Source organism: Psittacula echo (genome assembly GCF_963264785.1).
Source record: "Psittacula echo genome assembly, chromosome: 3".
NCBI classification, from domain to species: Eukaryota; Metazoa; Chordata; class Aves; order Psittaciformes; family Psittacidae; genus Psittacula; species Psittacula echo.
The window spans coordinates 108,237,895-108,263,501 of record NC_137736.1 but is presented as its reverse complement, the minus strand read 5'-3'; the positions used below and the strand labels follow the sequence as shown (position 1 = coordinate 108,263,501).

Genomic DNA, 25,607 nt, shown 5'->3' with positions numbered 1-25,607 from the left:
GATAGAAAACAGAGCCAAAGCTCAGTGTGTGCTATCACTGAAAAAAAATTTAAATTCAGCATTTATTTTATTTTATTTTTAATATGAAGATTTCCTATCCTGTGAAGTGCAGGGAAGGCTGAAGAAGAGGACACCCACCGCTGTGCAAGAGAATTCAGCACCCATTTTATTTGGGCTGAATACAACAGACACAGTTTAGGTGAAAGTATGTTTCTGAAGAACCACATTTGTTCTTCTTGAATAAGCTGTCTTCTAACATACAGAATCCTGATAAATCCTTTGACAGGGTTTCTTGACCAATGATAAACGTGAAAATTGATTACTCTTTTCAAGTAAAACTGAGGATTATAAGAAGAGGGGTGAAGAAGCCAGGACTTGTAAGAGGTATTTCCGATTTCCTTGCTTGCTGCCTACACGGCTAATAAGGAGAAGAGAGGTCAACAAGACCTAAGCTTGCACAATCAGCCGTTAATGACATTGCAAGTTTTGTGACCCAGATAGCAACAAGAGATGCAAGCACTTAACATTGCCCATCTACAAACCCAGAACAGGCAGCAAGTATCTGTTCAGAGGGTAACTCCATGAAGACACTGCAGCAAGTAGCAAATAGTAATGAGTATTTTTTAAAACCAATTTTCACAGGGATATTTTTAATTTTCCATAATTATATTGATAACATGAAAAACTAAAAAACTAAAGAGAAACCTATAATAGGTTGTAAGAACAGTATTTCTTACTCGTATCTTAGAAGAGAAAGAGGCTTTGCAAGGCCTTTGTACTTTTCATCCTCAGAGCTGGTCTCTAGAATTCTGGTTCATTTTTTAACAAAGTTTAACAAAAGCTACAGCATTTATGGTAGCAAGGGTGACTGAGAATATGACCAACAGATCTATTCTACCATGAATACATCTGAAAACTACCTGATGCTAGAGTCCTAAAAAACTCACTTTCTCCTGTTCCCTAGGCCTTTGTGACCCTGCCAAAATAATTTCACACTGACTTCCTTTTCCTCCCCTCCAAAAACCCAAACCAAACATGGATGGGTCTTTGAGCAGCCTGGCTTAGTGGAAGATGTCCCTGCCCATGGCAGGGGAGCTGAAACTAGATGATCTCTAAGATGCCTTCCAACCCAAACCATTTTATGATTCTATGATCTGACAATAGACTTCAGCATCCTGCTTCAGCCCAGCCTTGATTCTTTCTTCCTATCTCTCAACTTTGTTGAGACCTGTTTGCAGTGTGCACCTCACAAGATGGAGCAAACTGCAAAGCTGTGGACCTTTGCGAAAGTGAAATTTGGAGGCAGGTAGTTTGTGGTCAGGGAGCTGGAGCAAAATCACAACTCACAGCTAGGCAGTGGGGAATCATCAGCTCAAGGCCAGTGAAACAGACTCAATAAAGAACAACATGGTGCCAGGGAAATGAGTTGCTGAAGACAGCTATAAGCTTTCCCCTGACTCTGGCACATATAAAGCGTGGGAAGAAAGCTTTGAGCCAGGCCACCTGGACAGAAAAGTTAAAAAAAAAAAATCTAAAAATCCATCCCTGAAAATGAACTCAGATGAACTTTGCAACCATAAACCTTCCCATCTACAAAGCACCGTTCTGTGTGTTTACACAGGCCTTTGAAATGGCAAAGAGAGATATATCCCAAGACCACAGGATTTTAGGTGATACTGCTAGAGAGCATGTTAACACTTAAGCAGTAGCTAGAAGATGATTTCCAATTGCAGTAAAACACATTTGCCAAAATACACAAAGGCCATCAAACAGTTACCTTCATACTGAACATTTTGCACAGACATTAATATTAGTTTCACTTGATTACAGTTCTTTCTAGCTTGTTGTCTGCTTAATAGCATTCATATGTAAACAGTTATGCATTTTTCAGTGAACGCACTGACTGAAAGACTCTGGGACTCAATCCGCATGGCACAAGCCTTATGGAAGATTCATGGATTCTCCTATCTATTCTGTGGAGTAACTGATTACATGAGCCAGAAGAAAATGCAGAGGTATTATAGCTATGATGAAAAACCAGCATGATTTCGTATTTTGACATGCCAATATATTTATTTTCTGAACAGACCACAGAAGAACGTTTAGGTATTTTCCCAACAATTGGAAAATTTGTAGGCATTTTAATTTCTTCTAAAGGTCAAATACGGCTTACATGCCATCTGGCTGTCAAGACAGAATATACCACTAGCAAAGTCTGAAGGAAAAGTATTTGCATCATTGTTCACAGTTTTTTCAGGTATATACATTAGAAGCACATATATACTTCAGCATCTGCAGATGGTAATATATGCTTTTGTTCAATGAATTATTATACTTTTAAATCTGCATGAATAACAGTGCACACACTTCTACAAAGAAATGTATGAACTTTGTATTTGCCTTACAGTTAACTTCTCTGGAACATTTTTTTTGAATTAATAAACAGAATGACTCTGCCAGGCTGTCTCCTTGAAATGAGTGCATACTACAGTTATTACATCTGTAATCTTCAAAAACATGGTGCTGAAAGTAGGAAATCAGTGACATTTTTCAGTGTGGTACTGTGGTCATTTGGCGCAGCTTGAGACTGGTTGAACATTTGTTACACAAGAGTAATTCGAGTGCAAGTAGCCTGCTTAATCTCTGCATCACTGCCAGCACCAGTCAATCATTATGAGCCCACAGGAATCTGAGCCCACCAGAACTGGGTGTTCTCTCCCTGGCTCTAAAGCTATGAGGTCTGGAGCCCCTCTGGGATAGACTGTACAGAGACCCCAGGATGAGCTGAGGGCAAACAGCAGCAGGAGGATCGCACAGCCCACCCCACAGGACTGATGCAATGACCCCTTCATTACTGACTTACACACTATCTTCCCCACCACAGGACAGGGAGGCCATATCACTTCTTAATATATCTGTGACTTAAAAGTGTTCTTGGTATCCAAGACCATTTAGCCCTCACAGTGACAATTTGATCTCAAACCTTGGCAAGATTATAGTAAGCACATATTAAAAGTTGAAACGAAATCAGAGTCAGACCTATATATAGCTGTTATGGACACACCAGAAAAGAATGGGTGCATGTGAAAGCACTTGATCATCACTTTTATGGTTACTAGCCCATACACTGACAAATTATTCTGTGTTGGTGGACTTCATGAATAGAGGTCCACCACTAAGCATTTTTAGTATGAATTTTATTTCAATCCTGAATTGTATGTTTGTTGGTTTCTTTCAGGAAAAAAAACCCAACTCGTACATGAATTAATTTTGCTCTTGCCTTCGTTCTGTCTGGATTCTCAGCTATCTGTATATGAGAACCTTTCAGACCCAGGGGTGTGCATTTCAAAATCAGATCTGCAGAGAGAATGCAGTTACTTTCATATCATAGAGGTATAGCCTCAGGTGGCACTCTCTGTGTTCACACCTGTAGAGCCAACACTGGCCACTGACAGCCAGCACTGCACTGAAAGCGTAACTCAAAGATCTGTGAAGTTTAACCAATGAAAAAAAAAATGTATACACTGAAAACAGCACTAAGTCTGGTTTTAATTAGTGTAACTGACAGACAAACATTCACAAGTCCATACACCAGTATCCTGATTAGTTTTTAAACACTATAAATAACTGCACAGAGTAAACTGCAAATATTTAACTAAGTTTTGCTTTTAAATCAACTTCAGTTAACCAGCATAACTCATGTTTGTAGATAGAGTTGTAATCATTTGGGCACTTTTCAAAGTGAAGAATTACAGAGATCTGATCTTTGTTTCTTTACACATCTCAGAAATAATGGCTACCCTTTATTAAGGTACTAGCAGAGTTATCTCTCCTAAACACTAGGCCAACTGTAAAAAGAAAAATTACATGCTTCTGGCCTAAGGCAAAACAAAGAAGAAACCAAACTCGCAGAAATCACACAGCAGAAGCTTGTAGCATACTAAACACAGCCAAACTCTCTAAAAAAAAACCAACTTGGCAAGATGCTAATGCTACTGTTCACAACTAAGAACTGCTGTTGAAGGACTGAAAAAACCCTAAATAACCAGTTTAGATAGAGCCCTGGTTTCCTTTACTCCCTTTGAAGAAAAATAACACAGCTTGTTTATGGGAGCTCCAATCAACATTCTCATAAATAAATAAGCTGGTTTGATTTTATCATTCTGGTTAGATTTCATTTCCTGGATTTTGGTGACACTAAAGTGGCCTAGAACTGTCAGTCCTGCTACACTTTAATAATACAAAGGTATGTAATACTTCCTCTACAGCAAGTTCTCCTTAAATGATTCCATTAATTTAAGAACTCAATCTTAAGCCACATTTGGGAATTCTGACAATTCAACCATTTTCAAAAGCTGCAGCTTTAATGATATTTTCCTACAGAATTAGACATTCAGCTTTAAGCAGACAGCACAGAATATATTCACAAAAACGAACATGGAAATCAATATAAACATGAATTACTTTTCATTAATTTGCATATAGTTAATAAAGTGTCTATATTAAAATAAACAATTGATAACATTATAAGAATCAAAATATGTTCTGTAAGCTCTAGATAGACAGTAGAGACTAGAATGCAAAGAACATACCTGGAGTTGCATATCAGCTGCAGCACACACCTTTTTAGACTCACACAGTCTTGACACCATGTTTTTTGGTAGTGGCTTGAATTAAAAAAAAAAAAAAAAAAAAGAACTTATTTAGAATTGTGCTGTTGATGATAAAAACATATTTGAAGTGCTTTGCGTTGAGGGAGAAAATCTCATTTGCTAAGCAAACCATGAAACGGACAATTAAGGTATTGGCAGTAATTTACATAGCAAGTAAGAAATCATTGTATGTCTCACTGTTTGTTTTTTCTGTAAATTGATCCTATGTTTCCTTATATGCCTGTTAAAAATAATACGACTATCTTTAGAGATAATGAATAGAGGGGCAGCTACAGTCCTTCTAGGTCATCCTCACTAATCTTCAAAGCAGATATTATAATAGCTTCTCCTGTTGGTCTTTGAGCATAGTTCGCTTAGATTTACACGGAGCCCATGTTACTTCCATTGAGCTGGTAGAGTTTTCCTAACTTCAACCGGGATAGCATCAGGGCTTCTACCCTAACCCACATTAAAATGTTTTGTCATACTGAAAAGTAAGTATCTACCTTTGAAATTTTTAACAAAGCTGAATTTATTCCATATCTATGGCAATAAAATTACTCATGCCACCATAGGCTGAAATTCAGAGACTTGAAATTTTTCAAGTCATTAAAGTAAACCCTTTTTGACATTCTGTCCAGACATCCATGAGTACTTCCAAAGATTTTTTCATGCCACATTTTTAAGAGTATCTGTATATAAATGCTTCACACTTTTTCCTTACTTCTTCCATTGCTTCCTGAAGCTTCTCAATAGATGTTTTTCCTAGCAAGCATATTATTTTTTCTTTAGTAGCAGTTTTATTAACCAAGCATATTAAATATGGCTAACATAACTGGGTTCTTGGTAAAATATTAAGAAAGTTACTACATCTTACACAATGTAATACAGATGTTTGGTATTACATTGAGCTCTAAAAGCACACCTAAACTTTTACAGTGTGTTGAAGTGTTTAAGAAATAACACATGAAAGCCTATAAATCCTGATGGCTGAGCTGTATGTTTAGATTCTGTGCAAATAATATGACTTCAAGACAAGCAATGTTAATGTTCACAGAACAAAAACCGAACTGCAGAGAAGTTACTCATAAGTGAGGAAAATGTTATCAATTAACACTGTGGAATCTGGAAGTTAAAGCAGATTAGACAAACTCTCAAGCTGCACAGCTGTTTTATGCAGTAGCTTGCCAAAGCTTGTAGTATCTTCTCCAAGACAAATGTTAGCTGGGTCAAGAATGGGACAGAACAACACCCACTATTTTGCCTGTCATAAATGTGTACAGCTGTTCAATTTCAGCACAGACAAATACACCAATGAAGTCTGTCCTACAGTATATCCTTGTTAGGACAGTATTTACCCTTCCTAAATATAAAAGTTCTGTTTCAAATTACATGATGATTTTGGATAACTAGAGTAACAGTAAATGAGCAGTTATCCATCATAATAAAGATGTTAGTAGCTGACTACCTTGAGGCTCCATACTGGATTTAGTGTTGTTCACAATACTACTTCATTATGTAGAACAGTTATTAACACAAGAAGCAAAGTAGGAAAAAAAATTACAAATGGTAAAAAGTATTTTGGTTGGACAATTTTTATCCTGGCTTTATGCATATCTCTTGTCTCATCCTCTTATATAGAATAAGGCATGGACTTCGGTGACTTTTTATCCTGGAAATAAAGCACATGTGGGTTGGCAATAACACAGTTTCAGCTGTCATGCAAGAAAACGGTGTGTAAGAAAACCTATAGAATTTTGAATAAATTTTGTTATTAAGCACCAAACCTATCAGCAAGTTTCAGCAGCTTTTTGGAGTCTTTCATTTCCTAGTGAGATAGTGAAGTATGCAAGCACATAAAACTGATTTCTTCTCTGGGCACCCATATTTTGGATACAGTAAAGTGTGAGAAAACTGGATGGGAATTCTTGAATTGTAACTTGCCAGTGTTACAAAAGCTGAACATACAAAAGCTTGGCAACAGCAAATATGTATATTTCACACAGTTATAATTGAAGAGTGTTAAAGCCAAGACCACTCCTTCCAGTAAGGTCAAACCACCTCTTTCAACATAATGGATTCTCATTTTTGGTTTTCAGCTATATTAAATGATGGTATAAGAGGATGTTAAGAGCACAGACTTTCAGCTGGTACACAAAATAAATAGAACAAAAGGCACTAGACTTTTCTAAATGGCATTTTAGTGAACCACAGTCCCACAGATCCTCAACTGAATTGGGAAATCCAAGTTTGCAGTTCCCTGGGACACAGAGCAGCAAGGTTTTACATGCTCCCTAAGAGAGCTGGTCACATCCAGCCCTGCTCAAGAAACAACTGAAGCAGGCCTAATTCTCACTTCAGAGCTAAGCAGTTCTTAAAGACTCACCCAAGATAGTCTTGCCGTCTTTTGACTGCACTGCAAGTAGCTGATTTCAAGCCAGAGAAGAATGGTGAAAGGGCAGTCTCTGCATTCACCCGTTTCTTCCCTATATTCTTCTACAAACATCTATCTTATTCTGAATCATACTCCTAAGAGGAGGTACAAACTGATCATTAATAATGGACTAAAATATCTCTGCAGAGTAGAGGGCTTAACACCACCTTCTAGAGACTAAGATGTAGGTAACAGAATCATAGAATAGTTAGGTTTGGAAAGGACCTTTAGATCATTTAGTTCCAACCGCCCTGCCATGGGCAGGGACACCTCACACTAAACCATGTCACCCAAGGCCTCATCCAACCTGGCCTTGAACACCACCAAGGATGGAGCATTCACAACCTCCCTAGGCAACCCATTCCAGTGCCTCACCACCCTAACAGTAAAGAACTTCCTCCTTATATACTATCTAAACTTACCCTGTTTAAGTTTGAACCCGTTACCCCTTGTATCACTACAGTCCCTGATGAAGAGTCCATCCCCAGCATCCTTATAGGCCCCCTTCAGATACTGGAAGGCTGCTATGAGGTCTCTACACAGCCTTCTCTTCTCCAGGCTGTTCCATGCCCTTTTCATGTTGAGGACACCAGAACTGCACACAATACTCCAAGTGAGGTCTCATGACAGCAGAGTAGAGGGGCAGGATCACCTCCTTCAACCTGCTGGTCACGCTCCTCTTGATGCAGACCAGAATATGGTTGGCTTTCTGGGCTGCAAGTACACACTGCCGGCCCATGTTAAGCTTCTCATCAACCAATACCCCCAAGTCCTTCTTCACAGGGCTGCTCTGAATCTCTTCTCTGCCCAGTCTGTAGCTGTGCCTGGGATTGCCCTGACCAAGGTGCAGGACCTTGCACTTGGCATGGTTAAACTTCATAAGGTTGGCATCAGCCCACCTCACAAGTGTGTCGAGGTCCCTCTGGATGGCATCCCTTCCCTCCAGCGTATCAACCGAACCACACAGCTTGGTGTCATCGGCAAACTTGCTGAGGGCGCACTCAATCCCACTGTCCATGTCACCAAAGATGTTGAACAAGACCGGTCCCAACACCGATCCCTGAGGGACACCACTCGTTACTGGTCTCCAGCCGGACATCAAGCCATTGACCACAACTCTTTGCGTGGGCCATCCAGCCAGTTCTTTATCCACCGAGTGGTCCACCCATCAAATTGATGTCTCTCCAATTTAGAGACAAGGATGTCATGTGGGACAGTGTCGAATGCTTTGCACAAGTCCAGGTAGATGATGTCAGCTGCTCTGTCCCTGTCCATCAGTTCCATGGTCCCATCATAGAAGGCCACTAAATTGGTCAGCCAGGATTTCCCCTTAGTGAAGCCATGCTGGCTGTCACCAAGCCCCTTGTTGTTTTTCATGTGCCTTAGCATGCCTTCCAGGAGAATCTGCTCCAAGAGTTTGCCAGGCACAGAGGTGCGACTGACTGGTCTGTAATGCCCCGGGTCATCCATTTTCCCCTTCTTGAAAATGGGGGTTATATTTCCCTTTTTCCAGTTGTCAGGAACTTCACCTGACTGCCATGATTTTTTTAATACCAACAGCCTCCAAGAAAATACTTTTAGCTTTTTTGCAGCCATATAAATATCAAACAATATAGATTTACTCTGCTTTAAAGAGCAAGCTGTACTCTTTCAGCAGACTAAGGTCAACAGGAAATTACAAATAATTCTTATGACAAACCCTATTGACAGGAGAGACATAAATGTGCCTTTGTTTAAATCTATCAGTGCTAATGATCTGCCTCAAACACTGTGTTGTTATCATTCACAAGCCAAGCAGAATTTGTCACCAGGAAAAAACATTGACAAAATTAGATTAAGTTGAAAGAATGATAAAAAAAGACATCACTTATTTTTCCGAAAGCACCTCTGGGATTGTAAAACTTAAGATTTCACGGAACTAAAATTGGATTCCAGAGCATTTTTCAAAGATCACCACTCCTCCCCAAAGTTTGTTTCTGTGAGTATCAGCCATACAGATATGCACTGAGGTCTTGCATGTACTGAGGAAGATGTACTGTTTCAGGAAATAGAAACTATTTCTCCTTGCTCCATTAGAATCTCATACAGCCCCTTAATAAGCAGCCAAGTAAAGGAAAAAAAAAAACGCATCAGCATGGCAATTTTACTCATCCTGAAAGATGAGCTCTCTGATAAAACCAGAATCAAACTGTCATCCTCCTCCAAGAAAGATTTTGCAGAGCTTTGGCTAAAACTATGTTAATTGAATAATCATACCATTTTAAAAATTTAAACCCTACATGCTACACTTTGGGTTCCACTTTTCCATCCTTTTATATTAACTTTAAGATCTTGGCATAAATTTTTCAGCATGTTTGCCATGGTGACTAAAAGAACAGAATTCCCTGTGTCCCAAAGCACACTTAACTCCTTATTGCTGTGTAGTAACCACGACATTACAACTGTTTACTATCTGAGGGCTTATTCTTACAATCATGCTAATACAATACTGCCTTTGTAATTCCATCTCTGTGAAAAATGAAGTCAGTTCAAATTTGAACAGCTGAAATACTGGCCTTTGTCAAAGAGAGCCTCCAAAGACACACAAACTTAAAATAATTTAGCTCAACAGATCTACCACATATCTGGGCACTTAACAAAATCAAACAAACACAGTGATGCAGAATGGTACACATGCACCAGATTGTCTGCTTAAGCACTGCTACAACCTCATTTTGGTATGGGTCATCTTCATGAGCTTACCCAAGTGATTCAACTTCCTAATTAACACAGTCCTCTCTATTCCTTCCCCTCCCCCCTCCTCCCCAAAAGGATTTTCTGGTTTGAGTTATCTTTAAGACGAAAGAAAAACTAGGCTTGCTACTTTCTTGGAACAACTATTTTTGTGCTGGCCAGCTTTTTGAACTAAATTCACAAGAGTTGGCCCTTTTGCCAGAAAAGCTTGCAAGCTTTTTCACTGCTCAGTACTCACAGCACAACCATCCAAAATGCACAGAAAGCAGGAACAAGCTTTCTATAAACTTCAAGGTATTTTGCACCAGATCCTCATGATCCATGTCTATATGCATATTGCATTTTCAGCTTTGAAGCCTTGCCCACCAAATCTTTTGTTTGCAATGCTACTAAAACCGTTTGCAACAGTTCTTATGTTTTTAATAATGAAAACAATACCTCTTTCCTCTCCTCTTCCCATAACCATAAGCACTGATCCTAAGCGAGGATCCTGAGGGTCCTTCTATAATTGGATTTTATAGCAAGAGCAACCATAAACTGAGACTATGCTACCCAGTTTTTCCTGATGTAATTATGCTCAGTGAGAGTGTTAAAAAATGACACCATCTAAAATTTACTTGCAAAAAGTGCCGCATAAATGCAGCAATGCCAAAAGAAGGATGCTGCTTCAAATTATCTGCACTGCCTTCTTACCAAGCTGTATCAGTAAAAAAACCCCCTTTTGTCAACATCCAGCAGAGCTATGACTGTGTAGCTGTTGCAGGAAAGATCCTTCTCACACAGAAGAGCTCAGTCTCTTTACTCATAAGAAGAAACTTTATGGAAGTTCTCATATAGAAAAATATTTGGATGAAATGGTTTTACAAATTTCACATTTTAACCATTTTACCCACCCTCCTTGCTTCCCCTTGAAAAGAGAGTGAAGTGGACTCACTTTTCTTTCAAATAACTAAAAAAATAGAGAAGATAATGTTGATTCAAATTTCTATTTGCACACCAAAAAAATTAGCCAGGGAACAAGCACAGAAAAGATAAGCCCCAAAAGGATTTTTGTGAAGTTGTAAGAGATTGGGGATTTTCTATTCAAAGTACTTTGTAACATATATACAACAGATAAAAGTAATTGCTCTAACAATCACTAAATTTCAAGAACAAAAAAGATTACTTCAATCTATTTGTATTTAAATGACAGACACAGAAATCTGATATCAGATACTTACAACTAGCTTAAACAAACCAATATAAGCAAAAGCAGATTTATACACGTTGGATAATGGCTTTAAAATACATTCTAAATTTTTTTTAAAAGCAATTAAAATGAAGCCATCTAAAGCCCTCAAAAGCCACAGAGCCTTTTCAGGCTCTTCTTCTCATCTTCCACATAATCCACTCTAAAAGAACCCTTCAAGACTGAATTTCTACATTAAACCTATCTCAATTACTCTCTGAAAGGGCAAATTTTACCACCAATAAACAGAAGAAGTTTATGGAAATGCCAAATGGAACACAAGAGTCTGCTTCTCAGCTTTTCCAACTAAACATGGTTAAGTCATTTTGAAAATACAGTGCCATAAATATGTTCTTTCAAATGTTTTAGTCAAGCCCATTCTCTGAACTCCTGTGCAATCAGATTAACTCCACAATGTTTAAACACTAACATAAACTTTACAGGGAACACTAGAAAGCAGTATTTCGGTATGTGGACTCAAACATAAATGAGGAACACTCCTAAACCCAGTACTTTCAACTCATAGGTTTGGAGGAGACTTTCTGTGTGCAACCAGCTCTGCAGAAATTATTGTCATGTAAAAAAACAAAAACCAAACCAACAAAAAAACAACAAAGCTGACTTACAGAGTAAATTTCTCAGACAATATCTATTAAAATAAAAGTTGAGCAAGGTATTTTTTTAATTGTTCAATGGAAGCAAACTTAATTCCACTTCTATAATACTTAAATATACTGAGTGCTTAGTATTGGATAAAATGCTTCAACGAAGTATAATACTACACAACTTAACAGGTTTTCTTGATTTTACATTGATAGGTAGTCTACTCTTCAGTCATTACATTTAAGTACGCTGAAACCTGCCTCAGTCAAAAGCACTTGGAAAAAAAATCTTTGGTTATTATTTACTGGTTTGTATTTTTTAAATGGCTGTACAAATATGAATCATGTATTGCTGACATGTGTTAAAGCGACCACTGAAAGTCACCTTGTTCCAAAGAGCACTGGTTTTCCCACAGAAAGTAGATCCTTGCACTAGAATGGCATAGAATAGCTTTATGTAAAAAAGGGATCAGAATTTTAACACAGAGATTCACGACTGCCAGAATCTAACTAATCTTAATCTCATTCTAAATAAAGCAGTACACTTTTCATCAGAAAATACTTCAATCACTACCCTACACTGTGCTAAAAATGGGAGGTTTTAAACACTGCAGAGGATTTTAATTTATTTCCGTGATTTTGTACCCAAGCTTTATTTAAAGACAGACCTTTATACAGTTCAATGATGAATCACTGTTTTTGTCAAAACTTACCTGTAATTAAACCACTCTGCATAACTTGATTCACACAGAAGCTGTTCACCTGCTACACTAAGTTTGTGTAGTATAGAAACTACACAACAACCTTTGTAGGAAAAAAAGGTTGAAAATTTTAAATATGTAATTGGAACCTTGGATATAAGGATCTTCTATTCTTTTACAGATTAGGTTTATCTCTTCTGCAGTAAGAATATCAACTTTTTTTCTGAATAACTGAAGTTATAGTATTAAGATTCATTGTTTATTTCTCCTTTAAACATTATTAACAAATAACACACGAAAATATGATTCTTTCCCTGAATACATTAATTCCTATTTTCAATATTTTACATATTAACTTTCCTTACCTGTCCCGTTTTATAATGCCTTGCAAATTGGTTAACCACTCGACAGTCATTCGCAAAGTACTCCATTAGAATTGAGGGAACTTCGGCAAAATCAGTAGCACATCTGGTTCCTAGAGGTAGAATAATTGTACACATTAGCATTTGCCATTTTCATTAGCACAAATAGTTAACTCTTTCTGAAAGATTTTCCAACTTTCAGTTTGGACTTTTGGTGAACTTTAATGTTCTTTTGTTTATTAAGTCAATATTTTATTTCTATAGCAATTGTACATATTGCCAGAAAAGCTTCATTATAATCCTACACATTTTACTATAAATCACAAAGTAAAACAAAATATTTGAACAGCTGGGTGAGGCACCTTATAAAGCTCTGGATCACACCCTTTTTAAACTAAACCAGACTGTAGCCAAACTGGCCCTACGTGAAACGCCAAATATATTTAAGTGTCTTAAACCTAAATCAAACTACAGTGTAAATAAAACTCTGCCTTAATCCCATTCACAGTTACAATTTTCAGCTTCCATCTGTTTGCTGAGCTTACTTTTGCTTTATATTAACCTCACTATATAATACCAAGTCATTCATCCAAGGAACACTCTTGCAGATTGAAGATGTTCTAAGTGCAATAATAGTATCTTAACAGTAGTTTCAGAAAGGACTTTCCCAAAACCCCTGGAAGTTATTAAGAAGTAGAACATCACCAAATCAAAGCTGCATTTCAATTTCTATATTAAAGTTAGGAAGGTATAAAGCTGTTGCTTTAATAACACTGACCATGGATCACCTCTGATCACCATTGTCTGCTAGAGACAACGTCAACATTCAAAACTAGTCTTAAATGTAAGTATGGTTTTTGTTCCTACTATTCTTTCTTTAAGACTACTTTTTTAATCCCTCTTTTGAGCTTTACAAATCTTTCTCTTATTTCTAACCTGAATTCATAACCTGTTTACACTCTGTTTTCAGACCAACACCGTTCTTCAGGCCCCACTAGCAGCAGAATGGGTACTTGAATATTCGGGAATGTTAATCAGAGAAGAGAGGCAGTGAAGAGTAGAAGAGACTTGAAACACTCAGTGCACCTCAACTAGAAGATCAAATTTTTTGTTCTTATGAGAACAGATGGTCCCTAACAGACGTCCCTGGGGCAAGCCATCTGACTGTCACACATTCCAAATCCTGAAAACAAAAAAGGTTTTCTGCAGAAACAATCCAACGACCTCCAATGCTGCTTTTGCAATGCTAGATCTGGAGTGAAATCCCCTGGGACTCAGGACTGCCTGGAGCTAAGGCAACACTGAAAGCATACCCAGGGACTCATGGAAAGTCTGAGCCTCAAAATTAGCCATTTCCTGCCCCTTCAAGACTTTGACATGCAGACCTATAAGATTCATCGCAAGAGAACTCTACCAAACATATAAGTACGTCTGGCGGTCAATATGAGCAAAGCCATACCAGTGAAAGGGGTGGAAGAGAGCACTTAACAGTCTCAAGGAATATACAGAGCTTATACTGAAAAAGTATATACAGTGTTAATTTGTTTTAACAATGTCCAGTAGTGACACACTTAAAATCAGCTCAGTCTATTTTAATTTTAAGGGGAAGCCTTGAGAAAGAATATCTTAACACTGGGTGAGAAGTATCTGTTGATAACACATAACTCTACCATTTTCATTTTACCCTTTCTATCAAAAGCATAATATAAAAATGGTAAAATGTTAAAAAAAAAAATAAACCTTCAGAGAAAGAAGCTACAATTTCATCTATTTGGTTGTGTTTTTTTTTTTTAATAAGTATCTACTGCAAATGGGATTTGTGGATATGTGGATGCCCCCTACCTGGAAGCATTCAAGGCCAGGCTGGATGGGGCTTTGAGCATCCTGGTTTAGTGAAAGGTGTCCCTGCCCATGGCAGGGGGGTTGGAACTTGATGCTCTTTAAGGTCCCTCCTAACCCAAAGCAGTCTATGATTCTATGATTTCCAGCACACTATTACAGATGATGATATAGCAAGCTGTCTGCAGGTAAGAAAAGTAGCATGCCAAGCAGCTTTAGCTGAACACATCTTTGACCCATTTGCCACAGCAGTATGCAAGCTGTCAGCCAATACACTCGCTGCCACTGCTTGAGAACAGAAACCAAACGAAAAAAGACAATATTCCTTTCCTGTGCACCCACTAAGCTGTGATTGCAGATTCATTCCAGTTCATTTACGTAATATAAAAAGGTCTCCAGTTAATCATGCTTGCAATTACAACATGATTTTATCAACTTTGCTTTAATCAGAATTAGCTAGAAAAACCCTGGCTTTACAGATTTTCCATACTGTCAGTATATGCTCTTTGCAAGAAATTATTTGCTGATCTTCTTAATTCAATTTCCTAAGTAATTTCCAACCCATGATTCATTGTGCTTTTACAATAGGTAAAAGTTTAGCTGAATTTATTTTAAATACTTCAATTATTCCATTATTATAACTCCACATAAAGCAAGCTTGCAAGAGTGGATACCACCACTAGAACAAAGATCAGCAGTATAGAAAGGAGAGATACAAATGTCTAATTCATATTAGAAGATGAAGAATATTCAAGTGTTATCTACTTGGGGTTTAGATAAAATCTGGGGATCTGATACTGTACTTTCAAGTCATCAAAGATGTATAAGTATCAACATGACTCAATCATTTTTCATTCACACTGTTTTTTCTTGTTTTGTTTTTCACCCCCCCCTTTTTTTTTTAGTTTACTCCTTTCTTCTAGAAATTATACATTTAACTGAAACAAAAGACAAACAAAAAACCACTATTCTAACTCTTACCAGTAACATGTTGGTACCGAGTTCTTCCCAGCATAGAATGCATAGCATGTCCCATTTCATGGAAGAGATTCTCCATCATGCCAGGACTTAGTAGCGTTGGTGCACCCCTTGCTGAATGGGGCAGGCTAAGCATAAGAACAACTACAGGCAACTGGTACTCCCCATTTTCCTTTAACCTGCCTCCACGGACTGTAAAGTGACAATCCTTTTCAAGATGAAAGCAAACAGCAGCCAATGTCATTACATCAATGATATTAAAGCAGTAATGAAATTATTAAACTATTAAACCTAAACACATTGAGTTACACAAGCAAAATTCAATGATCATTAACAGTGTTGTTCAATAGCAGTATGCTGTTTCTCCATCTTTATTATGTGCTTCATATTCCGTTGAAAAATACCTTATTCCATAAAGGACTGTGTTGTATTGCTTTTAGAAAATAAAACATATTTTGGTTTAGAATTACCAAAACCTCTTTTTTTTCCTAAAAAATATGACTCGCTAAAAAAAATTTACTGATGTATAAAAACCATAATTTTTAGATTGTTCTCTCATTTTTCAGCAGTAACTTCTTTACAAAAATATACTGCACAGCACTCCTAGTATATTGTGAAATATTAGTTAAACAGAGTTACATGTTAAACTAATAAAAATTTAAGGTTTGTCTACTTATCACCTCAGTAAAGGTGTTAATTTGCAAATGTTTTATACAGAGTGAAATGTCTGTATACCAGCACTAGACAGCATGAGTCAGTGAGCCACAAGAGTTGGAGCCATCTACAGTTTTATGTTAAGTTTTGAATAAAAAAATTAGTTGTCGTTATCAGCTTTCACCTTTAGACAGTATTAAAATTTCAGACTGTTTTTACTTGCAAGTAGTTGGCCAGAAAAGACAAGTTTAGAATCTACAATTTCTCTAAACAGATTTCTATGACATTTCACAGTGTTCTGTAGAACAAAGACTCTGAGTTCAGTCTATCAGGTGAGGTTTCTCTAAAATGGAAGGTTACTCACAAAAAAAGTTACCTAAAACTACATTTGAAGTTACAGGCTTTCATTGTTTAAATTTGATTGCTTTTAAATCAAGGTACCTTCTACTAAGCTTAGATTACAAATGGCCCTAATACTACAGTCATTACTCAAATAACACCCACTCTGGACTCAGATCATAAATGTTACCTGATGTGGTTTATCAGGTCGCTGAAAGAAGTCACAATAGATGTATCCTAGCAAACCTTCCGTTTCATGAACAACAGCCTGAAGAAATAAAGCATTATTTCCACAGTGAACACACGTATACGATGTGTAAATTGAAAACACAGTATTCTAATCCAAATCTATATAATACATAAATGACAAATAAAACTAAGAATAATTAATGTGAAATCTGTTGGTAATTATAGTTGGGAAGAAAAAAATTATATACAAGATCCACAACTTGTCCCTCAAACTACAGCCATCTCTGCATTTCATTCAGAACTAATTAGTCACAGATTAGTCTTAAAAGTAACACTATCTGTAGCTCCTAAATGACTTTAGAGAAGCTAACATCATCAGAAGCTGATTTACCATAGAAATAAAATAGAGTAAGGAATGTTTATAAATTGACTGACAGGATATAAAGAACAGCAGTTCTTGCTGGAGGTGGAAGAGCAGTGAAGAAGATCTGGAAATGAATACATAGAAGAAAGACAACTGAGGAACCTGGGAACATGATGAGTAAATTATTGCTCAAGTTTTCACTTCCCCCCCTCCTTTAAGAAGAGGGCAAAAAAAATAAAGACATAAAAACAGTTCTCAAAGTGAAAATGACATACAGAAGAAAAAAAGAAATAAGGCAGATATGACTGCTAGAATAGGTACCTAGAGCATTTTGGTTGTCTACAGTCATCTACAAATTAAAACTAAAAAAACTAGCAAAGCTGATTCATGACAGCTTGAATGCTAAGCAATCATCTCCAAATAGAGAAACTGCTTCTGATTCAGTAACTCTTCACACAAACACACATTATAAAGGCCATAAAGTAGCAGCATACAAACGGCACTTAAGAGAGTATAAAGCCCTTGCAGTCTAACTTCATCTGAAATTAGATAAGTAGTCTGTGCTTTTGGTAGGTACTCAAGTAATTTAAAACCAAAACCTGATTCAAAGCTTAGAGGAACACACCATCTTGCCCAAACTTCCTTTGTTGGTTCAGATGCTGGGAACAAGAATACTTACCAACTTTCGAACATCTTCAAACCAAACCTCTCCTCTCTGTGTTTGTTCAGCGTAAAGGGAAATTCCTAGGAGCTGACTGAACAAAGAGTTCAAACCTTCCATGCATGCCCCAAGTGAGAAAAATGGACAGTACAAGCCAGGATCAATATTGTACCTAAGGAAATACAAAAATTCCAAATGAATCAGTCGAGCTACATAAACTACAGCCTTCACCTCCAAGTTACAGGATGTGACAAAATACGCCACGTAAGCCTTAAGACCCTTATTGAGCATGTTTGGCTTTGTTTTTCAAATTATGAAACTAAGTCAAAGACTAGTTATGGTGGAGTGCTTCACAGTAACTCATTTTTTCTCACATTCAAATTTGGATACCAAATTCATCAGATGTTGACTATGATTTTCAGAGATGTGGTGAACACATAGCTGAAACAGAACATGACGACACCATGGGTGGCCATATTGCGGCTTTTGATCCACAAGAAGCCACTGGCACTCAAGTGCCATTCCCATGCCAAGGTTGTGCCGCATGACTAATGAGGAAATGGAGCTGCCTTTGGCTGTGGTGTAAGCCAAATCCTCAGCTAGGGCAGGAAGCCAATCAGTAATCACTGCTGACGCTGTAGTCTTGTCTGTCACTGGAGCAACAGAAACATCAAGGAGACACAATCACATCCCACACGTGAATTACACCTCAAGCTCTGGGGACTCTCTGAAACGTGTAGAAAGTACCTTAAAGCTTTGAGCCATGTGAAGATTTTAGTATGCAGTGTGGATTTCAAACATGATTTCCTGAGCCTGACACCAAACAGCTAAGTATGTTCAAGACACTGCAGCACAGAAGAGATACATGGTGAGGAAGACATCATGCATCTGCATGCACACACATAAACTGAGAATGAACAAAAAGCAATTATAAAAGTAGTTTAGTGATTTATGCAGCCTATACTTGGGCTCAAACTTCCTGAGAATCCAACCCTAAAAAGGCATCAAGCAAACTTACACCTTCAACAAGCTCCTTAGGACCACACAACTCCTTGGAGACAACAGCAAAATCAGAACTGGAATGTGCTTGTAGTTGTGCATGCACCCCAAATGACAAAAATGTTCTTGCCCCCTTCATTTCACATACAAAGTCCAAGTGTTCTTTATACCATTTTCTCAGGTCTCCGAGTAAAGACTGTCCAACTCTAAAGAATCACAGTCCCTGCCTTCTATCTTCTTTCATGCTCTTGTGCTTTTGCTCCTTTATGAAACAGAAACTAGTCACTGAAATTTAAATACTCATCAGTTACACTACAATACCTGAACAGCAAGGATGAGAACTATGCTATTTTTAAGCCTATGATCAAAAGGCTCAGAGGGACCAACTGTGAAAGAGCAAGCTAGTTCCTATCCACTTACCTACTCTTCCTAAAACCAAAGTCCACTGGGTATACTGCATTTACCAATATGCTGTTTACAACTGCAGCTACAATTCACTATCCAGCTCTGCTGCACTGCGATGCACAGCAGGATGGTGTTACCTGTTCTTGAGTATGCTACTGTATTTTGTTCTATTTTTCTAGTATATTTTATATTACCTTTATCACATATTCTAGCAACATTTTGCAACTACCACAGCAACATCTGTGAAAAATAGAGGTATGCTAAGTTATAAGAATTTGCTTATTTTCACACTACAAACGCAAGACGCTAGACAATGTATTCCATTTTTAATTCTACTAGAACACAGCAATAAAGCAGATACTGCCTCTACCATACTGACACAATTGCTTCAAGATGTGTAGCAACACTTAAATTCACTGTAGTCTGCAATACACGCATTTTCCTTCTCACTCAAAAAGAGTCTTCGCACCAAAAGAACAAAAATAGGCATGATACAAATCACTTCAGGTCGAGTTAGATAAAAAGACTGGAGGCAAGAGAAGAGAAGAGATGGAAGGAAGAAGAAAGGAAGAAGAGATGAGTTAGTTTTCATATAATCAGTTACAGAAATTTGGAGTATGATAGACACTGCTTTACCCCTAGAACCCTCCCAGAAATACAGAATTACAGCATATGTGTTGAATATCCTGAGAGTTTTAAGCGAGTAACTCCCAGGAACTGCAACTCCTTCAAAAAGTGGCACTTTTTGAAAAGCTATAGCAGGTGAATCTCAGATGTCTCCAGACTTTTCCAGTACCAACCGGTGATCACCTTCTGCTGGAATTGTTACCATAAAAACTTAAACCCACCACTAAGTGCTTCAGCCCTGATTCTGCTCTGAAGCTTTCCCCGCATGCAGACTACAAGACCTGCTAAAATGACCTTTTTATTAAAAGGAAAAATAACACCTTTTAGTCATAGCGACCTCTGTAATAGTTTAGGACTGTTTTTTGACACATCACTAAAATTTTACACCATTATCCTACATACTACCATAAACACTAGGCTGAGTTTCTCATTTCTAATTCAAACAATCGTTTCTTTAACTAAGGCCTGACTGTAAATGCCCACTATAAAAGTAGTGTCCCAATGATGATGATGGCTTGACCTCACGAACGAAGATTTGGGAAGGGCTTTACCCATGCTTACTACGAGCGCACTGATGACTAAAAAGGCCATGTAAAGCAAGATTTCTCTATATACACCCCTCCAAGCTGGAAGACATAATTTTCTTTGTTTTTAAAATTACAACACTTATTTCAAAACACATTAAGGATGAAATAGTAAAAAATCACATGGAAAAAACCCCAAAATTATACAGCACTTTTAGTCTAAATTGAGCATTGAGCTGAGTAGTAACCTAGAGCTAGGTTTCCTCTGAGCCAGTTCAGATGAGCAGCATTTATTAGTTCTGGCTCTGCCCCAATCCTGCTTGTCTCACACTGGTCTTTGCAGAGCCACTCAAATTTACCATACCTTGGACTGAAGGAAAGCAAATGTCACTCCAGTCTTCAAAAAGGGCAAGAAGGAGGACTCGGGTAACTATAGACCGGTCAGCCTCACCTCCACCCCTGGGAAAGTGATGGAGCACCTTATCCTTGGTGCCATCTTAAGGCATATCAAGGATAAGAGGGTTATGAGGGGCAGTCAACATGGCTTTACCAAGGGGAAGTCATGCTTGACCAACCTCATAGCCTTTTATGAGGAAATAACATTGTGGATGGATGATGGCAGAGCGGTAGATGTGGTCTACCTTGACTTCAGCAAAGCATTTGACACAGTCTCCCACAGCATCCTCATAGCTAAATTGAGGAAGTGTGGTCTGGATGATCAGGTAGTGAGGTGGACTGCAAACTGGCTGAAGGAGAGAAGCCAGAGAGTTGTAGTCTATGGGGCAGAGTCTAGTTGGAGGCCTGTATCTAGTGGAGTGCCTCAAGGGTCAGTACTGGGACCAGTATTATTTAATATATTCATCAATGATTTAGATGAGGGAATTGAGTGTACTGTCAGCAAGTTTGCTGATGACACTAAGCTGGGAGGAGTGGCTGACACACCAGAAGGCTGTGCTGCCATCCAGCAAGACCTGGACTGGCTGGAGAGTTGGGCAGGGAATAACTTGATGAAATATAACAAGGGAAAGTGAAGAGTCCTGCATCTGGGCAGGAACAACCCCAGGTTCCAATATAGGTTGGGGAACGACCTGTTAGAGAGTAGTGTAGGGGAGAGGGACCGGGGGGTCCTAGTGGACGGCAGGATGACCATGAGCCAACACTGTGCTCTTGTGGCCAAGAAGGCCAATGGCATCCTGGGGTGTATTAGAAGCGGGGTGGTCAGTAGGTCGAGGGAGGTCCTCCTTTCCCTCTACTCTGCCCTGGTGAGACCGCATCTGGAATATTGTGTCCAGTTCTGGGCCCCTCAGTTCAAGAAGGACAGGGACCTGCTGGAGGGAGTCCAGCGCAGGGCAACTAAGATGATTAAGGGAGTGGAGCATCTCCCTTATGAGGAAAGGCTGAGGGAGCTGGGTCTCTATAGTTTGGAGAAGAGGAGACTGAGGGGTGACCTTATTAGTGTATATAAATATATAAAGGGGGAGTGTCACGAGGATGGAGCCAGGCTCTTCTCAGTGGCAAACAATGATAGGACAAGGGGTAATGCGCACAAACTGGAACACAAGAGGTTCCACTTAAACTTGAGAAGAAACTTCTTCTCAGTGAGGGTGACGGAACGCTGGAACAGGCTGCCCAGGGGGGTTGTGGAGTCTCCTTCTCTGGAGACATTCAAAACCCGCCTGGAAACATTCCTGTGTAACCTCATCTAGGTGTTCCTGCTCCGGCAGGGGGATTGGACTAGATGATCTTTTGAGATCACTTCCAATCTCTAACATACTGTGATACTGTGTGATACTGTGAATGATTTCTTAATCCAGGTGCAGCATGAAGCCCACCTACAACACTATCTCAGAACAAGTGGAGTAATACAGCCATGCTCAAGTGGTTTCATATGGTAGTTGCATCAGAGCTCTTTGCAGGATTTTTTGAAACCTCATTTCAATTAGCCCTGCCAATGCTATGCTGACCATGTGCAAAGCTCATCTAGTACCTTCACATCTTCCTCCCCCTAGACATTCAATATCATCCAGAGTTTCTTTGCTATTTGCTCCCTATCAACTATGAGAAGAGAGCTGATTGTATGAGACATTTTGAGAAAGAATCTATATGATACAATACTATAAACACACACTTCAGTAAATGAAAATTTAACTCCACCAACCACAGCAACCCATCAGATGCAAACATGCAACTCCTACAGTGAGGAAAATATGAAAATTGTAAGAAAGTCAAAAACAGCACCCTTGAAAACACTTCAAGGAATTAAGTCACACTTACACAGGAAGCAAGAAAACTAAAAAGAAGTGTGGTATCAAGAGAGATCAGACAGCTCAAAATTTTCTGCAGAGCAGAATATTTTTCTGATAGACCTTTTTTCAGATATTCCTGGAAACCTTTTCCAGGCACATGAAAGACAAGAAAGTCATCAGGAATAGTCAGCATGGATTCACAAAGAACAAGTCATGCTTAACCAACTTGATAAAACCTCTATGATGGCCTGGTAGATAAGGGCAAAGCAGTGCACATCATCTACCTGTACTTCAGTAAGGCCTTCAACACCGTCTTTCGCAAGATACTCAGAGAGAAGCTGTTGATGTATGGGCTGGATGAGCAGACAGGGAGGTGCACTGAAGTCTGCCTGAATGGCCAGGCCTGGAAAGAGGTGACCAGTGCCACAAAATATATTTGGAGGCCAGTGACTAGCAGTGTACTCCAGGGGACCAGTCCTGAGTGCAAAGAGCATGGACCAGGCTCTTGTTAGTGGTTCCCAGAGACAGGATCAGAGGCAGTGGGCACAAACTGAAACACAAGAAGCTCCCTCTGAACATCAGGAAACACTTTTTCCCTGTGATGGTGATCGAGTACTGGCAGAGACAGCCCAGAGAGGTTGTAGAGTCTCCATCCCTGGAGATCCTCAAAAGTCATCTGGACATGGTCCTGGCACCCAGGTCAAGGTGGCTGTGCTTGAGCAGAGGGCTTGGACTTAGACAATCTAAAGAGATCCTCCCAGGCTCAACTACCCTGTGACCTGTGAGGATATCATACAGAGCCAAGGACTAACACCACACAGATGCTGCATTAAGACATATTCCAGTTTTATCAGAGGACAACATTTCATTCTAACTGCAAAAGATTACCACACTCAGTTGAAATACTGGATTAACATGTTTGCTGGGGGGGGGGGGGGAGGGGAAGAACTCTGAAACTACTTCATGATTCATTTCCTTTCTGTCAAAAACAGATACATACAAGCAAGCGAAAGTGGTGATATTTCTTCACGGGTAGAAGAGCTGACATTATGTATTACAGAGAGAACATAAGTACCTATTTCTTCCTCATTCTCAGCACTCTGTGAACATGTGCATTGCCTCCATGAACCTACCCCACGATGAAGAGGATGGGGACAAGGATTTCTGATAGGTATTTTGCAATACACTGTCACACTGTCCAAAGTCAGAGGGGAAAAAAAAAAAAACCAAAACCAAACAGTCGGTAATAGCTTTATCTTTTGGAAAAACATGATACTTATCCACCCACACATGAAAATAGCAGTAACAGACCATACTGGCTTCATGACAGTCTCCCCAGGGGAACTAGTCCCCCAGCCTGGCTGAAGATGTCACAATCTTTGACATTCTGAGTACAATGAGGTCCTGATTAAACAACCATTTTAATAACTACAGAAAGTTAATGTTGGCCACTTCTGGTAGAATACTGTCAGGATCAAGCCTCTCCCACATTTAATGAACAATGCGTGTTAATACTCCTCTCGCCAGCAGAAAAAAAAAAAAAAAAAAAATCACAAAAAAGTTTTGAAACCAAACTTTTTACGCAGAACACACACACACACACACACAAAAGTTTCTAGTTCACACCTCACTTATTTCTCTATTTTTGCCTTACCTATTACACCAGTGTACAAAGATTGAAGACAAAGATAATGAAAAAATCCTTAAATAGCACTCATGTCTTATGACACAAGACTGATACTTAAATTACTTTTTGACTAACCTGACATCAATCAGTGGTGATTATTATACCTTATATGGCATCCAGTTTGTTTGTTTGCTAGCCACTGCAATATCATGTAAGCTATGGAAAAAGTGGTTAAAATACCATAATACAAAGCAGTTTTCAAAATCAATTATGATAACCAATAACACACTTCAAAATGAGTACTGAAATAGATACTGAAAAAAACCCTACTGCTCCAGGAAGTGAACAGTACATCTTCAAAAATCTTTCTCTAATACCAGTCTATGCCCACTAAGCAGTAATCATTCCAGGCACCAAACCACAGACTTAATTCACAAGTTTTGGATTTGGTCCTACCTCATACATGAGCTGTTTTTACACAAACCAAGTAAGACCAAAAATCATCGAAGAAAACCTAACCTAAAAATTGCACTGATTCCAGGAAAACTTTCTTTGAGCTTATTTAGGAACAGAAATTAGCCAAACCCTCAGCTATCTGAAGTTGATGTCCTCTAACAAAAAACTCAACCCCTGAAATTATTATTAATAGATGATCTTGCCTTTCAGTGACAAAAGAAAGCATATACAACTCACCCTTTTCTGCACCCCCACCTTCAAAAATTAATGCTACTCACTGCAGAATGAAAGGTGTGTAACACTAGATGATATTAGAGGACAATGAGGACAAGGGAAGAAACTAATTTAAAAAGACTTGAATCTTACCCCAAAAAAAAAAAAAAAAAGCCAAAAAAAAACCCCCACCAACCCTCAGTGAGCAGAACAGGAAATCCTACAGGCTCTACCAGATCTGTAAAACTGAAGTCTGGTTGGAGGGTGTGGGTGGAAAGTATTTGGAAGAGTTTACACACAAACTACATGCTCCCTTATTGAAGATTCTTGCTTGATTACAGGCACGGTAGCAGCTATTGGTAGCAGCTATTGGTAGCAGCTATTGGTAGCAGCTATTGGTAGCAGCTATTGGTAGCAGCTATTGGTAGCAGCTATTGGTAGCAGCTATTGGTAGCAGCTATTGGTAGCAGCTATTGGTAGCAGCTATTGGTAGCAGCTATTGGTAGCAGCTATTGGTAGCAGCTATTGGTAGCAGCTATTGGTAGCAGCTATTGGTAGCAGCTATTGGTAGCAGCTATTGGTAGCAGCTATTAGCAACTTCATTGTTTCCAGATGGCAGGAAAAAAAAAGCATCTGTTTGCTAGCAAATGATTACCCAAACTCAGTTATTCACAGCTTCAACACCTTACTGAAACTGCAAGAACACATTTCCCAGGCACAGTATTTCAGTGTTCAAATTCATGCTAAGCTAAACCACCATGGCACTTCTTGGCA

General features: G+C 38.7%; 1 protein-coding gene across 1 annotated transcript in view; it reads right to left on the bottom strand.

Annotated features, from left to right (window-relative positions):
* Positions 1-25,607, bottom strand: part of MIPEP (mitochondrial intermediate peptidase) — a gene marked incomplete at both ends in the record, with an annotated part of 74,257 nt that overhangs the window by 25,351 nt on the left and 23,299 nt on the right. The window contains 5 exons of the mRNA XM_080614072.1: positions 4,593-4,667; positions 12,716-12,825; positions 15,533-15,737; positions 16,713-16,790; positions 17,755-17,908. Of these exons, the coding sequence (XP_080470198.1) occupies positions 4,593-4,667; positions 12,716-12,825; positions 15,533-15,737; positions 16,713-16,790; positions 17,755-17,908 (622 nt within the window). The remainder of the gene's footprint in view (positions 1-4,592; positions 4,668-12,715; positions 12,826-15,532; positions 15,738-16,712; positions 16,791-17,754; positions 17,909-25,607) is intronic.